Raw genomic sequence first — 17,355 nt, forward strand, 5'->3', positions numbered from 1 at the left:
GGAATGTGGATTATTGCATTTTATCTCCTTGGCACAGTAGCAGGTGAGACACTATATCTGTAAAAACTACCACTAGAAGATTAATTCAGATGAAATAATAAATAGGAGATGGTGACTGGTATTTTCCTTTACATTGAAATTGTAGTATGATTTGTGTGTCATTGTATGACAATGTCTATTACTGTGCATAGAACTAATGCTAAAAGGCTCTTCTCTGTTTAAATTTTATTATTCAGAATACAAGAGACATAACTCCGTGCTGAAAATTCACAGAGAAATTCAGGCACAAGCCCTACCTCTATCAAGACAGTACACGAGCTGTCTTTACATGACTGCTGTATACAAAGAGCCGCTCAGCAACAGGGTCCTTAGCAGAACAAACAGTGTTAAAACATAAAAGTTGAACATAAGTGAGCAAGAGATGCATTTGATTTAGAAAAAGCTACTGTATTGAAAGAAACGATCATTTCATTCACAGTACAAGGTTACTGTGTTGATATCCTCTGTTCCTATGAGCAGAGACACAATGCTTTGCAGTAGGAAGCATGCAGAAGCAATTCTAACAAGCACTTCTCCAAAAGACTTTTTTTTAAAAGAAATTTAATTAATCCTTTACAAGCCTAGAAAATGGTGTCAAAACAGCGTCTGGGTCATTACTTGGTTTATCCTCAAATTATTTAGCTCTCCTTGTGTTACCTGCCTCAGGCAATATCCACAACGGAAACAAGAATAAATCTCAGTTTCAAAATCCATCACAAAATGAAATCCTTAGGTTTCTGTTCTTCAGACTGTAGTAGTTTCAAATCCACCATCGAGCATAAGAGAGTCCAAAATATAAACAAATTGTTTCTTCTACTCTAGGTAAAGAAGTTTGCTACCCCCGGCTTGGCTGTTTTACAGATGACCCACCCTGGTCTGGGGTACCAGGGAGACTTCTGACAGGTTTGCCCGACTCCCCAGAACACATGAACATGAGCTTCTCTCTCTACACCAGAGAAACGGGAAATAACTCACAGGTGACATTTACTGTTAACATCAAGAACGGGCTAAACCTATAAATGTTTGTTAACTTGTTAAAAAGTCTACATCACTTACCATAGGCAAACAGGTCAGAATACGAAGACAGTTTGAAGGTACAGTAGTGAATGTACATTGAAGCTGTTTGGGGTAAAGCATGAAAAAAAAAAAAAAAAGTTGTGAATGAACTGTAGGACACAACAGCTTTTCTGGCATTTTCCCGCACAAGGATACAGGTTATGGCAGACTGCCTTTTGCATACATTTAGCTCTCTGAGGAAAGCTGAAGGCTCATTCAAATAAACAGCCTTCTGAGTATTCAGATGCAAATAGTGCTGTTTTGCATGGAAGCTGAGCTAGGAAGGTATTGTGACTTTTAAAAATAAAAGTCTGAAGACGACTGATTTTATGCAATTTCCAAACCCACGTTCCGCCTTGAAATCTGAGTGATTCTACATTCTTACCTGCCTCTCTGCACTCTGAAAATAAGACAGAACTTCTGAAGTTGCTTACTCTCTGAAATACTGAGCAGCGCAATGCAGAGGAACCTGTAAGGTGAGGGGCTGGGACCACATCACTTCAGCAAATGCTTATGAAGCTGCTAAATCCCTTTCAGGCTCCCAGGGCTAGTGCACCCTGAGCTGTACAGGGGTGTTTCGGATTCCTCTGCTGGGAACTGTGATGCCATCACTGCCGTTGCAGACATCACTGCTTACAGCAATCCTGGTTGCCGTGCTGAGAATCCAACTCGGGCTGTCTAAGGATGAGAAGTTGTAGCTGTAGTAAACTTTTATAATCTGCACAGCAGTGACGTGAGCACGCAAGATACATTCAGCAGCAGTTTACTCAGCACTTCTGTTGTTGATAAAATAAATCAAAATACACCTTGCACTACTTCCCAGCCACTAAACTTAAATGTATCTATGATCTAGGGCACAGCCCTTCCACACCCAAACTCCCTGAGCTCACATCACAGACCTTGTATTTGTCTGAAAACAATACAGATGGTCAGAGAGCATTCTCAGAGTAAAAGGAAAATATATAATTAAGCAGCTTGCAGCAATGTGTGAAGACCAGCTTCATCCCTGTTGCATACAGTTCTTGCACGAAATTCTTTCAGACTTTCTGGAGTAGCTAATGACAAAAACAGGCACAGAAACATCACCTATCCAGGAAAAAAAAAAAAAAAAAAAAAAGCTGTTGCTTAGATGCAGAGCAGCACATTGAAGCCAAAGGTGATGTCAGTAAAAGGGCAGGCTGGACCAGGAGACGTGGGGCTGGTGGGCTGCTCCCTGGAGGAACTTGTCCAAGTCAGGCCAACAGGCACTGTGTGACGGTGCATCCCTTCTAGGCAGCTTCATATTCCACATCAGCGGGTTCTTCCTGTCTGAAGCAAAATTCATAGGAGCAGCAGAAAGCACATGGGCACAACATCTTTGGAAACCATAGCGGAACTGAGAAAGACAAGATACAGGGTCCCTGGGTTCCAAAAACCATAGGCTCTGCCTGTTCAGAGTAGTCCCTTGAGTCCTACAGAGGGGATGACCTAGCTGAGTTTTTAAAAATGTTTGAAAGTATTGCGTAGATAAAAGAATTTTTTTTTTTTTTTTTTTTTTTTTTTACACACAGGTGATCTCAGCCATAAACTCCTCAACCATCCAAAACTCACATTTTTCCTCACATAGGAAAACCTCCTTCATCATTCATGGATTTGCCAGCACTGGAAAAAAAGGCTGGGTGGTAGAAATGTGCTTGGTATGAGAGAGTATCCTCTGATTTCCATCAGCAGTTGTAACTACAGTCTGTCAGTATCCTTTAGGTGCTAATATTCACCTTCCATTTTGCAATTCAATAGGTAATAGCAGATACCAACCAAGAAGTAAATTTCACAAAAGGCAAAATGTTCCCACTCTGGAAGATGCAGCATAATCAAGGCTTCTTGATCATCCCTGACATTATGCTTCTCTAGAGAATTTCCATCCCCAAACCCTAGAGATCAGATCAAAGCAACAAACTGAACACAGATGTCCCCAGCCTCTACATCGGTCTCACAACATCGGATTAGCCGTGCCAATTCACTGCTTCTCCCATTAGGGGCAATTGAACTGTCCTTCAGCCAAAAGGCCTTCCAGAGTTGTAAAGCTCAACTTTCAATCTACAAACACCATCCTGGGTCACCACCATTCAGTTCTTAAAAACAAACAAAGCAAAACCAAAAAAAGCAATTTTTTTTTTTTATTATAGAGTGCAATGAAAAAAGGATTTAAAATACGAAACGTGGAAGCTACCACAAAACAGAGCTGGTGCACTCTGGCCAGCAGAGTGTACTGTGTCAATGACAGCCTTGGCTCTGATTGATAGATAAGCAAAATCTGCCCTAGTTTCTGCTTCTTCACTGGCAGAGAAAAGGACAAGCTAGAGAAAGATGACCACTGAATACTAACTCACAGATCTGCATCATTATTTTTGTTCAGAAATCTATGAAAACTTTTAACCTAGAATATTAAATTTCCAATTTTTTCAGTTGAAAAGAAACAGCAATTCTACCTGCCTCTCCACACTACAAGCTGTGTTTATGGTGCCTACAGGAGAGGCGGGAGTCCAGGATTCAATGCACTATTACTTCAAGCTTCTGTTTTCCTTGTCATTTACCTTCAGTTGTTTACCATGGATTAATTTTTGTTTCCACTCCTTGTTCTTTCTCAAACCTTAACTAAGCCTTAGTCACAGAAAGCTATAGCTGCAGACTTTGATATATAATTCTTCCAGTGGAAAAATCACTGATCTCTGCAAGACAGTGACCAGTACTGAAATGACCAATGCATTAGCTTTCTTTGCTGAAATAGAAACTTTCTATTCTGCTCCAAACCATTCCAGTCTGATACGTCTTTCTCAGTTTTAAAGACATTTGGTAAATACGTCTACTTCCCATACCATTCAGTGAAACTACCAATGTCTCTCAAAGTCACATATTGCACATAGCAGCTACTGTGCAGCTGTGTGGCTTTTCCAAGTTATTTCAAGTACGTACACAAATGCCTTATAAAGTAAAATATTTTTATTACAGTCTTTCATAATTGATACTTTTTGGATTAATGGCTTGTTATATTCTATTTTGTAAGAAGATGTGTGTTTCAGTGTGGTACAGGCTACACTGAAGAGTCCTGTTTAGTAAAGAACGAGAAATTCCATTATTATATTACCTTTTAATGTTTATTCTGATCCAAGTTGAATCTCTGTTGGTTATTTTGTTTCCTTAAATACTTTGCTTTATGTGTTCCCACATTAGCTGTTACTGGAAGTGGAAAATATCAACTGCATTGCTGTCGATTGGCAAGAAGGTGCAAAAGGCACCTATATCAGAGCAGTGAACAACATCCGTGTGATCGGGGCTGAGGTTGCTTATTTCATAAACACTTTACAGGTAAAAGACACAGCTTGACCACCTGCAATTCTTAAGTGGATCTAGTGGGGTTATGATGCTGCTGCTTTGATTTTGAACCTTGTCCAGTGTGGTCAGCCAATGCTTCAGGAAGAGCTGTACAATGCTCAGTTGAGATCCAGCTAATTATACTAATTATCAACTCTGTAAGGACTTCTCACAGCCACAAAAGATGCAAATGAAGCTAATGTGGTTGAAAAGAGGTGCCAATTAATTAAAGACCAGTAGATGGCAACATTTCCATATGATGATAGAGGCAAGAAGGCATTCAATGGAAACGAGGCAAGGCCTACAAGTTCAGTGCTTTCAAGAGTTTTGCCAGCATTATATACATGTGCTAGAAGTAAATTAGTATCTCAGCTTAGCACCACCGAAACGAGCAGGAGCTGGCTCGCTTGATAATGCCATATTTGCTGTCTACAGCCACGATAAACTGTCCAGTTCCCTTCTAGTTGTGAACTTGATGTTCCTGAAGGCAAGTGTTCACATTTACACATGTGGCACAGAGCTGCTCAGTTGCAAAGTTTAAGACTATCAGCATTTCCCACTGACTTCTAGAAAGACTCATAACTACTTAGACCTGCTGAAAATCAGAACCCTGCCTGGCTACACACTTGATCCTGGTCAGGAGGTGTTCATCTTGAAGTGCTGCAAGAGATGGTTCAGAGCCCAGAAGGCAAAATGCCAACTTTGCAAGCACCTGCGCATCAAAGAACACTTCCCCAGAATCTGCTGGGGTACAAGGTACTGCTCCTACCTAGGAAACTCACATCTAGCCTCACGCTTCTGTATCTTTCTTGTTTGTGTACAAATCCCAGGTCACTTGAAGGTGGGTTCAGTTTCTCATTTAATATCTCTATTACTGAACCATTTGCAGTCTAGGCCTCTCTTTCTTCCATTACAAAAATGCGTCAATGATCCTTAGACTTAAACTTCTCGAGTTTGACTTTAGGAAAAGTTAAACTGCATATGTAAATGGAGGGACCGCAGTAAAACATATTCAGAGGAATCCACTGTCTAACAATAAAGGTAGACAGTCTGATACTACAGATCTGCTTTTATTTTGGTACACACATTACAAAACAAAACCAAATTTAGTGTAAAAGCCTCAAGCAATTAGCAAACAATCCTAGTTGTCTTTGGTCATTACAAAACCCAGCAAATCCCTGGATGAAATGTGTCCCCTGCGTGCAGCCTACACGCTGATTAATCTCCATTTCCACCTTCCACGTACGTGTAATATCTCAGCAGCGCAGGTCTTGTACAGGTGACACTTGGCAAAGAGGAGAATGAATGTTGCCCCACCTAAGCTTGTCAGTGAAAATATTGAGTGGTATGATTACATATTCTAAGTAGACACACAGAGAACAGACATGCGATAGAGAAGAGCTCCATAATAGAGTAAATAAAGAAAAAATAATATAATTTTGATGGAAGATGAAATTAGAGGTTGATCCAAATGAGAAAGAAGGTTCATATTTTGTCACTAAGGGTAATTGAATATGGTAGCCATATGCCAACACTACAACAATGAATCCATCATAACTAGTCATTTAAAATTATGGATTGGATCATTTTCTATCAAGTCTTAGTGTAGTTTAAACAATAATTAACTCAAGGAACTCACACCCTATTTGCTGTGCAGGAAGTCAGTCTAGATGGTCCTAAAGGCCCATAATGTAAGACACCCTCTTTGCTTGTTATTTAAAGCCTGTGTTCTTGTCTCCCACCACCACCACCGTAATGATCAGAAAATCTTCAAATACCCCCCTTCCAAAATCCATTTAATTGGCCACAGTCTGGGAGCACATACTGCAGGAGAGGCTGGAAGAAGGATCCGAGGCATCAGACGGATAACAGGTAGGCTGTTCGCCGAGGTGCAGAGCTAACGCAGCAAGTTTCTAAAGGAAAGAAACCTTCAACACTAGTCTGTAGACCGGAATTAAATTATAGGCAGTACTGGAGACACATCGCATAAGAGCGGGCAAACTATGCTTCTCAGAAACAAGGGTAATTATTACATCTTCTTTCTCTAGTCAGCTTAAAACTCTCTAGTGGAAGGACAAATATAGCTAATATGTTTGTAGCATTACTGTCATTCACTGGGTTACACCAAGCCCTACACAAAGACAAAGCAACATACCAAGAATCCTCAGTTTTTCCTACTCATAAAGCTTTACAGCCCAGTAATAAGCTCACAGGTAATAAAATGCCTCCTTCATACTAATACGATGCCATTATATAATCTATTGGAAAATATTTTACTTCTGTTGGAATAAGTTTGCAGAAAGGTTCACAAAGCCATATTATTGCACATTTTTTCAGTTTAGCTTAGAAGTCACATCATTATTCAACGTGCCTCATGCAATACTGCATATCTGATGATGTAAGTTGGCAAAAGACATACTAACACATGCAACACTTCTCTCCCTCCCTCAACCAATAAATGTGGGGGATTTTTAGGCTTAGACCCTGCTGGGCCCTATTTTGAAGGTACTCCTCCTGAGGTGAGACTGGATCCTTCGGATGCAAACTTTGTTGATGTTATTCACAGTAATGCCGCTCACTTTCCTGCCATAGGTAAGTGTTCATGTGCAAGTAAACGTTTGCAGGGATGGACATGTCACCGAGACACTCACATCATCGCATATGTATCTCAGGGCTTGGAATGTCCAACACCACCGGTCACCTGGATTTTTACCCAAATGGAGGAACTGTGATGCCTGGATGCACTGTTTCACCTCTGGAATTAAATCAAAGTGATTTTGAAGTTATCAGTGCAGGTAAACATACATTTCCAACATGCATAGTACTTTATTTTCATTCAATCCTGAAACGTGAACTGTGAAAGTAACTCCGTTTGGGAGAAAAGAGCAAAACAAAATTGGATTGTGCCTATTTACTTGTAAGTAAGAAAAGAAAATAAGAAACAACAAAAACTGGATCAGAACAGTGCTCCCCAGGGAACACAGTAGGGAAAGGAGGCATAGTACAGACCTAAGCTTTGCTTCTGTAGTTTGAAATTGGACCTGCAGAACACAAAAAGGCAGGGAACTGGGAGTCTGCAAGTCCAACACCCCAACAACCCCAGCAGGACATTTTCCAGGCTGAGACAGGCCAGTGTCACAACCAAACCTATGGCATGACAGCACCACCTTTGGTTTCTTACAGATGCTGCAAAGAGCATCGGACACTTAGAAGGCATGAAGTAGGAAAAAGCACTCGGTGTTTCCAGGGAGTGTACATGCCTCACCTCTCCACCTGAGACTTCTCTCTCTTCACAGGCTTTGGAGAGGTTGGCAGAAGGCTGGTGGATTCTCTTTGCTCTATTAAGTCTTTTAAAACTGTAATTAATGTCATCGTGCTGTGACATCTCATATATATATAGATATATAGATAGATAGATAGATAGATATGGCTATCTTCTTAAAAGGGGCTATTACACCATAGCAGACCAATGCATCCCACTTGAAATCTTGGGGTAACTGGCACATAGTTTTCTGGATAAAACACAGACAAAACAGTAACTTCTACCACAACTAGAAATGTGTAAATTCAGATGAAAAATTATTACAAGACCGCACTGCTGTTCTGTTCCATGCCTCAGCTGTTTCCCTGGTGAGGCAAGCCCAACTCTTGTACAGGAGAACTCACAAACTTTTTTCCAACAGATGCTACACTCCTTGTGGGGTGCCATCACTCACGCAGCCATGAGTTTTATTTTGAAAGTATCCTCTATCCCACCGGATACCTTGGATATCCCTGTGACAAGTACGACTCCTTTAAGGCAGTAAGTATATCAGCCCAGGAATGGGTGAGCTGTAAAGAAAATAATTCAGGTCTCTGCACTCACGATAGGTCCCACTATGCGCACAGAGCACTTGGATGCTGGTGGCTGTGCTCTCATGGTGTGGTTTGGGAGGAGGAAGCGCGCAGTGAGGGACAGAGTACAATGGCTCCATCAACTATTCCACTCTGGAAAATTAATCCTGAAGCACAGATGATATCACTAAAATAGGGGGGGAAAAAAATTAAACCCCATGCAATTCTCACCCTAAACCTTCACACAAAGAGCACGTAGATTAGATTTATCTATCCTACTAATTCTTGGCTGGAAGAAGAGACATTTGGAGCCTCCAGAATCCTTGACTATTCTCTAATTTACACTTGGCATGGATTAGAGCACCTAAATAAATTCACTTATGAATGGTCCGCCCTTCCCCCACCGCCCCCACCATGTGGTGTTGCAATGTGAATGCAGGCAAGCTCCCTTCCAGTAAGAAAGTAAAATTGGCTTATATTTTGTCCTAGGCTCTAGCTGAAAAATACTTGACCTAGGGAGTTTCAGAGCATCATCCACACAGGCATCAAACCTGCTCATTCTGCACCCTCTTGGTGTATGCGTGGGTGCAGGAGCCGTTATCTGAAACAAGTTTATCACGTTTTGGTGGCAAGATATGACAACATAAAGCACTGCCACAGCTCTGCAAGATCAGAACAGCATCCTGAGACTTAATTTTGTCAGAGCTAAGATGAAAAAAAATACTCATTAACCGAAGCTCTTATTTTCCCTAGGGAGACTGTTTCCCATGTCCACAGGAGGGATGTCCAATGATGGGGCACTATGCTGACAGATTCTCAGCTAAATTGAAGAGGGTAAACCAAAAGTATTTTTTAAATACAGCAGCAGACCCACCTTTTGCTAGTAAGTGGAGAAGGTTTGTTACAGTTGTTCACATGTTTGAAAAGTGATTGCCTTGATGTGATTGAGAGCCATGCGCCTGTGTTGCCAACATCTCTGACAAAAAATGTTACAGTAGTTATCAAAATTCAAGCTCACCGAGTCTTTTATTTGCTAACACAAATGAATTCCAGTTAGAAAAAAAAAAAAAAGAACTTTCCAGTATACAAGCATTTTTAGATCTCTCCTATCAATGACATTCTAGTTTTATTTTGCTTTTCTTTATGCAGCTTGGAGACAAAAAGTATTTATCAAACTGTCTGGTGTAATGAAAATGAGGGGGGACATAAACCTAGTTTTCCATGACACAGAGGGGAACACAAAAGAATATGAAATTGCCAGGTAAGATAAATTAATATTTCTCTATAGCATTTAATGCTGCTAACATTGACCTACACATTTTCCACATATTTAAGCAGTGCAAACACTTATTCTGTGTTGCAGACGTTCCGCTTAACATTAGATGTGAAAAAAAGTTATCACATAGATATGAGGGCAGATGAATGGTTGTAAAAAGGAAATGGAAATCGCCTCCTTTTCACGAGTTCCACGTTTCTCCAAGTTGCTCTTAAAAAAAAAAACCAAACGTACACCTCTGGAAAGCACGTACTTCATAGAGTGCTCACCCGTTTCATAGGCACTTTAGCAGGACCGCTCCCATACTAACGTGGCAGCACACACGTCAGCACACTCACTCGACGTGCTGACAAGACTCTGCTCTGCCAGTGACTTGCTGTATGGTCTCACGTAAGGCAATCCTATGCCTGAACTTATCAAATTTGCAAACTGGGTAACTCCTTCCTCCCTAGGGTATATTAAAAGCCATCACTACTATATAAATGGCACATTTATATAGTCTGGCCAGTGAGCTTCATTCACAACTCGTATCATCTCCCACCAACTACCAAAATAGCAGCTCCCACCGTCTTCTGTACCTGCTCTGAAACAAGCGCTTCCACGCATTCTCCCACGATTCCCTGCGCACGTGCAGACCAAAGCCCCACAGAAGTTCCCAGCTCATCTACAAAAATCCTCCCTGAAAGCCTTGCCTGGAGCTCTCCCTGCAGCGATATCTGCAAAACTCGGCACACTTGGGCGCTGGAGGCAGCCCCAGCCTCACCCGTACCACCGCCCGGTGGTCTCCTGCCACATCCACATTTAAAGTTTTCAGTATTGTTTTTCATCCTCTCCCTGTTCAGAGCATAACACCCCAGAGCCCCGGTCCAGCATCCTGTGCTGTTAAAAAGAACAGCAAAAGTGCAAATTTCTGTTGTAACAAAGGGGAAAACCGAAATCTCGTGGAGAACGTGATTTCGTTCAGTAATCTCTAAACTGTTAAACTTAGCATTGCTGTCTTCATTCTATTTGCAGTGGGGTCCTCTCGCAAGACCAAGTTTATACAAAATACCTTGATGTTGAAATTAACCCCAAAAATACTACAAAAAAAGAATTTCTCTGGAATAAAGCCATATTTACTCTGCTCTGGGCAAGACTGGGAGCAGAAACAGTCGATATAATTCACGGAGAAGATGGGCATAGGTAAGTATCTCCCCTTTACAGGTCAGAAAGAATGGGAAAAGAGTGCAAAAACTCTGGAAGACAGGATTGAAAAATGGTCTTAGTAAAATGGACACATGGTTTGCAATCAACAATGTGAATTTCAGTAATGACAAGGACAAGATATTACACTTTGGACAGAAAATCAAATGTTCGAGTACAAACCAGGGATTAACCGTCTGGAAAGGACTACAACAGTGAATAAGTTGGAATGTATACTGTTTTGTCCCAGCAAAACAATTACAAAGAAAGATAAAGCAAGTCTCATTCCCAGGTGCATTACCAGGATTATTGTACAGATCCAGGGAGTAATTATTCTAATTTGAATAACTGGAGCAAGACTGTAACCAGAAGCAGGGTCACTTTCAAGTTTGGAGAGTACACTTCAGGAACAATGCACACAGACAGATGTCTGAAAAACAAGCAAAAGAGATTTAGAAAACTTGACCTGTGTAGAGCAGCTGAAGGAAACGTGTTTCTCAATAAGGAAAAGCCTGGAGAGGAGCATAAAAACATGCATGAGCTCTCTGTGAAGGGTCATAGTCAACTATTCCACATATCTGCTGGGTTTAGGTCAAGGTTTAATTGACGTGTTTTACAACAGAAGAAATATTGTTAGATATTAGGAAAAAAACTTCCTTATAGTTTGGCATTGGCATGGATTATTTAGAGAGCTGATGAAATCCCTTTCAGTGTGAGCTGCTAAAAAAAAAGCTGCAAAGCTTTGATTGGGGCAAGCTAGTTAAGGGCCTAGCCTGAATAAAGGGAGCTTAGCAAGATGCCTTTCTGACTTTTTATCTAGAGCTCTACATTTGTGAATCTAGAGATTAATTCATGTTAAAACTCAAATTTTACAGCTGGTCCCCCAAAAGAAGGAAATTCACATTGTTACTGTTAATATGCAGATGCTAATATTCTGTACAGCAGGCTTTTAGGAAGGCTCACATGGAATTATGGGTCGAACTAACAACCCTCAAGGTGATAGCTGACAACTTTTCATTTTTCTTTGGTGGAAAATAGATAACTAAATCTTGATTCAAATATTTTTTTCTTCCCAGGTTAGCTTTTTGTGGCCATGGAACTGTGACATATGGAGTTCCCCAGTTACTTACACCTTGCTAAAGGTCACCGAGTACAACTGTTCCGTACACGGCAGCTGAGCAAACAGCCGGTCCTGTGCATGGGAACGTTGGTACACAAGGCTATTAAAGCAAAACTCAAACTGCCTGTTGCTTCCTTTATTTTTTCAGTTCTTTGCCAACACACTTGTCAATGTTTTTCACATTTGAACCAGATTTACTGTGTTCTTAACTATAGAAGCAACTGGAAATCATATATGTTAAAATCCATTTATAACGCTGCACAGTCTTACTCTACTAGTGCCTCAAGAAAAGCAGGTAAGAACCGTTTCCTACCACATTGGTAATTTGCCATTTTTTCTGTCCATCGAACACTCTCAAGGCAGCACACTACCTCAGCACGCTGCTGGGGCTGGGAACGGTCCCAAACACCTCCTTTCTGCAGCCTTACCTATCGCGCAAAACTTTCCAACCCCACACAAGATCACTGCCCTCAGAAGATGCTGTGGGACGAGGCAGGAACAGAACAAGCCCAGGACATTTCTGACAGCAGGTCAGAGCAGCGCTTTGGACACTGCAGCTTCAGGGAAGCAAAGGGCAAAGCCAAACCTCAAGTGTTCCCGACTTCGGAAGAAACAAAATGGCTAAATCAAAGCACCCGGCTACTGTTTCATTTCAAACAGATAACTTTGCTGTGGCCACTGTCAATCCTAGAGAGAAACTCTGACTTTGAGTAACTCCAGGCTTTGCAAAACCTGGGATTGACTATTTCACATTAAAACACTACTACTCTGCAAAGCATGGCATGAGTGAGCCACCTGACGCTTTAAGAGAGCAAGGCAGTGGATATTTTGTCCAAGTATAAAAACCAAACTCTAAGTTAATGAGCAGGAAGAGAGAGTTAGTCATTTATTCACTCCCATTTCCCCATGTTTGATAAATGATGTACAAGCACTTAGGCAAATAAACTGCTAAGAAATAGGAATAGAAATACAATATTACAACATTTATAATGAGTATAAATATCTGAATGAAATATTTTTTTAAAAAAAGAACAGCAGTCAGTATTGTATCCTGGACTAAACATTAATGATGCCTTTATGAAATCAGATGCATAATTAAACACAAGTCTGAGGTTCAGCCAAGAGAGCTCTGCCGGCCCGAGTACTGCAGGTCCCCCGGGGACTTGAGAGGTGGCAAGGGAAGCGTGAACAATGCCGGGAAGCACCGCGCTGTGTCCCAGGGGAGAGCCACGGCATCCTGCAGCGCAGGAAATCCAGTCCTCTCCTCTGCCTGCTTCCTATCCCAGACTACAGTTTCTTCAGGACTGCAGAAATATAGCAAGGCCCTTATTTGTTGCTTTCTTTCTTGAAAGCCATTTTTCTTCCAACAGCCCCTGACTGTGAGGCCGCCAGGACCAGAACAGCTCCTCCAGGCATAGCAAGCATCCTGCATCATACTGAAGGACATGCATGGTAGCCCTACCCCTTCTTCCCAAAGGAGAAGCAAGCAGCTGAAACCCATCTGACCACAGGCAAAGGAATTGGCTAGTCACTCAGTTTGCCCTGCTTTATTAGTGTTGAATAAGAGCAGCAGACTAACTATGATAAAATCCTAACTCAAATCTTTTCCACCACCTCTTAAATTAAGTGAACAAATGTTTTTGAACAAGTGTTAAAACTTTTGAACAAGTTTTGAACATTTTGAACAAGTGTTAAAACTTATCAGTGTACTAGGGCATGTACTGATTCCCCTGTATCACCAATATGAACACATTTACAAACTAAAATGCTGCTTCAACCAAGGATGGAAGCACTGAGCTCTAAATTAGTATCAAAGATGATATTTTAGAAAAAACTAAAAACTTCCCTACTACATAAAGAAATAAACTCCACTAGCATGAATGCTAGCAGTGTGATACCTGTGCACACAGCTGGTATCCATTTGGTTGTTCCCAGAGGTGGAGATGAGGGAATGTCAGCTCTGTAAAGATAGGTGGCCACAGCCAAAAAGCACAGCCAAGCTGACAAAGGTTTCTAGGTGAAGCGTTAGCTGAGGTGTCATTTCTTCTTGAGTTCACTTACAGCCTTCTAGAGATGAACAGGACCATGGGGTTCCCAGACCTAGTCCTGTTCATTTGCACAGGCTGTTTTTCACCTTTTAGTTGACGTCTGTAGTAGAACAACCTACTGAGTTCCATAACATTGCTAGACAAAGCAGCCATATTGCTATTTCTGGAGGAATTTTGTATGTTATTGATATATATTTCCAGCATGTTTGCTCTCAGTTCATCACTCGGAGGAGCAGGGCTTTCTCAAAAATTGCATTACATGGGTAGTAAAGAAAGGATCCAAAGGGGTCAACAACTATCCTTCTACATCTACTTATTTCAACAAGGAAATGAAAGGGACACCAGGAGAAGGTCAGGCTCTTTCACTATGAAAAGACCTACCAGACCCACTAAGAAGTTTTCCTAAAGAGATAAGGCTTCCCCAAATTGAGCTGATGTCGGGAAACAGGCACAAAAGACCCAGAAGCACAGCAGCATCCAAAGCCACTTTATGCAGAGCAAGGGAGGGGACTTAAAGATGATGTGGTTCCCTACTAACTCCCCCAGTAGAACACTACATCCCAGCTACACGACACGAAAAACAAAAGCCTTCCCTGCCAAGACAAGCCCTGAAATGCACTGCCACACAGACTCCAGAGCCACAAAATTCTTTTTAATGTCCTACTCCTGATGTGTTGCTGCCTGGGAATTACCCTACCTCTGGAGCTCCAATCCTATTCTGGGCTCCAGCACACCAATTCAAGATATCTATATCCATGGATTTTGGAGTTTCCAGAGAAACCAAGCATTAAAGTTGCTTTCCAGCTTAGCTATAAACTATAATCTGAAATAAATTTTCCTATCTTTCTGGGAACATTTCCAAGGATAAGGCAGACTATAAAAGTACACGCAAAGTTTGCACATTAGTGCACGGAGCTTCAAGACTGCATTGTAAGTAGTTCAAGCTTTGGAGTTTTTCCTTTACCTCATCAGGTATGTGGCTTCCCAAGACACAGCAGTATAAAGGGGAATGGCAGCTCACATAGGCATCCTTATGCTAGTTCTAAAGTAGCTACTACACATACAATTAGAAGCGTAGCATCAACAGGACAAAAATCACTCTGGATTTAAGCTGTGTTTTAGTAGCTACACAACCTCTAGAGGAGCAAGCAAACATAAAGCTGACTCATACATGCAGTGGTCATAGGTTGCAGAGAAGACAGGCACAGCACCCTTTTCGCCTTGAGAATATTCAGCACCAGAAAGCTAAGTGCGCTTGCTAATCAAGTGGGTTAGCAAATCCTAGCTGCTTCTTTTTCTGCTGTTCTAGATGCTTGGAATTTGGATACTTGCACTATTTCTGCTCAGCGCAGCAGAAGGTAAGCATATGGGCTTAGTATTTATATAGCCTTTCTATGCTGCTATATTTTGTGAGATATCATTCTACACTACGGTGCCTTAAAACTCACTGAAGTTATACGGTTCAGTTTCCTAGACAAGAATGGCGAGATGACTGTGTGTGTGCACGTTGTCTTTCCCCTTCTCCACTCTGGAAATCCCACCCTAGTAGCATGCAAGAAATGCTGGTATTTTGTACCTCGGAGAAAAGCTATTGCTCTACAAAACCTAGGAAATTATTTGTTGTACTCTTCTTTAGCGATGGAAATGGAGAAAAAGCTGGGGGTGGGGGACAGAGGCATCTAATGAGGGTATAGCTTTATATTCAGCAGAAGGCACTGGCTTGTATAGTATAAGACTTCTTGTGTACAGCGTAGTCAGCTGTTCAGCACAGCCTCAAGTTATTGCTGATTATTTGCAATATCTTGGCTTGGTATTAGGAGAAACTCATCAGCTGTCTTTGCCTTAGGCAAAACACAGCTGGGGAAACATACCCAAGGTATGGTACAGGATACTCACGGAGGAACTCCACTGAATACTTTGTTGATGAGCAAGAGGGTGGCTTCTTTTCTTGGGATAAACTGTAGCCTTTGAAGATCTGAGAGATGGCAACTGCTGGTCTTTGCTTTCTGTAAACTGTAGGATTTTCAAGAGACCAAGAGACCTCTAGAGAAGAGATGCTATGAGTTATGAATAGCCTGCTCCACTTCTGTGCTCATTCACATATTATTGATCCAATCTGTGTGCTACAGGCAAAGAAGTTTGCTATGAAAGGCTTGGATGTTTCTCAGATGATATACCATGGTCTGGGACGGCGGAAAGACCAATCCATAAGTTACCCTGGGATTCAGAAAAGATAGACATTCATTTCCTCCTGTACACAAGACAAAATCTGAATAACTTTCAAGTAAGAACTATTGCATTTTAAACATTAGTAAATCACAGGCAAAAAGCGTAAATAAACACGGACTCCAGCTGTGTTCCTGGAAAGTGTTAGAAATGGCCAAATCTCTACTTTATTCAAGAGACGACCTCTTCTGGCTGCTTGGCAAGGTCTTTGAGGCAGAACTCTCATACTCCTCCAGCCCTCCCAAAGCAGCACACGCCCCTGTTTTCTGTATGGCCACTGAGAAGTACTGGGAGACTGTCCATTTTTAAAATCATTGGGTAATTTTTTTCCCCCACAGATAAGATGAAAACACATTAAAAGTAAAGTTTTCACTGCTCTAAAATATGTGTCAAAGCTTGCTTTGAATGGAGATACAGACCTTAAGCTGTAGTCATGTGAACTTGCAGATGAGTTTAACAGTGCATAACTTTTAAACACCTGTACAGATAAGCATAGTTCAGGTCTTTGCAATTTTGCGAAGCTATTTACAGAAAGCATATTTAAATGTTTACTAATTTAATATCTACAACAGGAGATCTCTGCAGTTGATGCTGCAACAATTGGGTACTCAAATTTTAATGCAAGCAGGATGACCAGATTTATCACACACGGATTTATAGATGACGGAGAAGAAAACTGGCTGTCAGACATGTGCAAGGTAGGTGCCACAGGGAAATCCTGTCTCTGTGAAGTTCCTTAGTTGGCATTTATAAACACATTCCTATTAATTGTCTGTTTTCACTCTTACTAACCCATTTCTCTCATGGTACTTGTAGTGATAAGAAGGGGAAAAGAGGCCACATTTTCAAATTTTTAGCAACTTAAATATGTAGCTCTGCACCTTTAGGAAAAGCATGAGGTAAAATGCATTCAGTTCTTCTCTTTAGTGAAGTGAGTGACAACAGGATTTGGCTCAATAAGTGTCCTTTTTCTTGGTAAAAACAACACAAACCCTGGAGCAAGATACTGCTTAGGAACTAGGGCAATTCCAGAAATAACTGCAGGCTCACAGCAACTGCATCATGTTTCTCCAGACAAGAGACAGGTTTCTAGATGTGGAAAGTCCATCACAGAGGTATGGGCTACCACATAGGTGTTGGAGGCTGAGGGCATGGGCTGACCATTAACAGAAGCAATAAAGCTGTAGAAACATACATCCAGAAGGGACCTCAAGGGGATCATT

General features: G+C 41.3%; 2 protein-coding genes and 1 long non-coding RNA gene across 3 annotated transcripts in view; 2 read left to right on the forward strand and 1 right to left on the reverse strand.

The window, feature by feature from the left end:
• Positions 1-11,910, forward strand: LOC104022348 (pancreatic lipase-related protein 2-like). Its single transcript, XM_009476065.2, has 12 exons — positions 1-43; positions 862-1,016; positions 2,646-2,771; positions 4,306-4,440; positions 6,210-6,318; positions 6,922-7,038; positions 7,119-7,241; positions 8,130-8,248; positions 9,034-9,163; positions 9,430-9,541; positions 10,571-10,738; positions 11,815-11,910. The coding sequence occupies exons 1-12, from the start codon at positions 4-6 to the stop codon at positions 11,876-11,878; spliced, it is 1,398 nt and encodes a 465-aa protein (XP_009474340.1). The 5' UTR covers positions 1-3; the 3' UTR covers positions 11,879-11,910.
• LOC148054864 (uncharacterized) overlaps positions 6,199-17,355 on the reverse strand; it is an 18,048-nt gene continuing 6,891 nt past the window's right edge. The window contains exons 2-3 of the long non-coding RNA XR_015706425.1: positions 7,098-7,201; positions 6,199-6,359 (exon numbers count right to left, since the gene is read on the reverse strand). This is a non-coding gene — a long non-coding RNA (uncharacterized LOC148054864). The remainder of the gene's footprint in view (positions 6,360-7,097; positions 7,202-17,355) is intronic.
• Positions 15,216-17,355, forward strand: part of LOC104022384 (inactive pancreatic lipase-related protein 1) — a 16,328-nt gene continuing 14,188 nt past the window's right edge. The window contains exons 1-3 of the mRNA XM_087765231.1: positions 15,216-15,264; positions 16,036-16,190; positions 16,705-16,830. Of these exons, the coding sequence (XP_087621357.1) occupies positions 15,216-15,264; positions 16,036-16,190; positions 16,705-16,830 (330 nt within the window). The remainder of the gene's footprint in view (positions 15,265-16,035; positions 16,191-16,704; positions 16,831-17,355) is intronic.

The sequence above is a fragment of the Nipponia nippon genome, unplaced genomic scaffold (assembly GCF_047370975.1).
Source record: "Nipponia nippon isolate SJK-2023a ecotype South Korea unplaced genomic scaffold, ASM4737097v1 scaffold_3, whole genome shotgun sequence".
NCBI lineage: Eukaryota > Metazoa > Chordata > Aves > Pelecaniformes > Threskiornithidae > Nipponia > Nipponia nippon.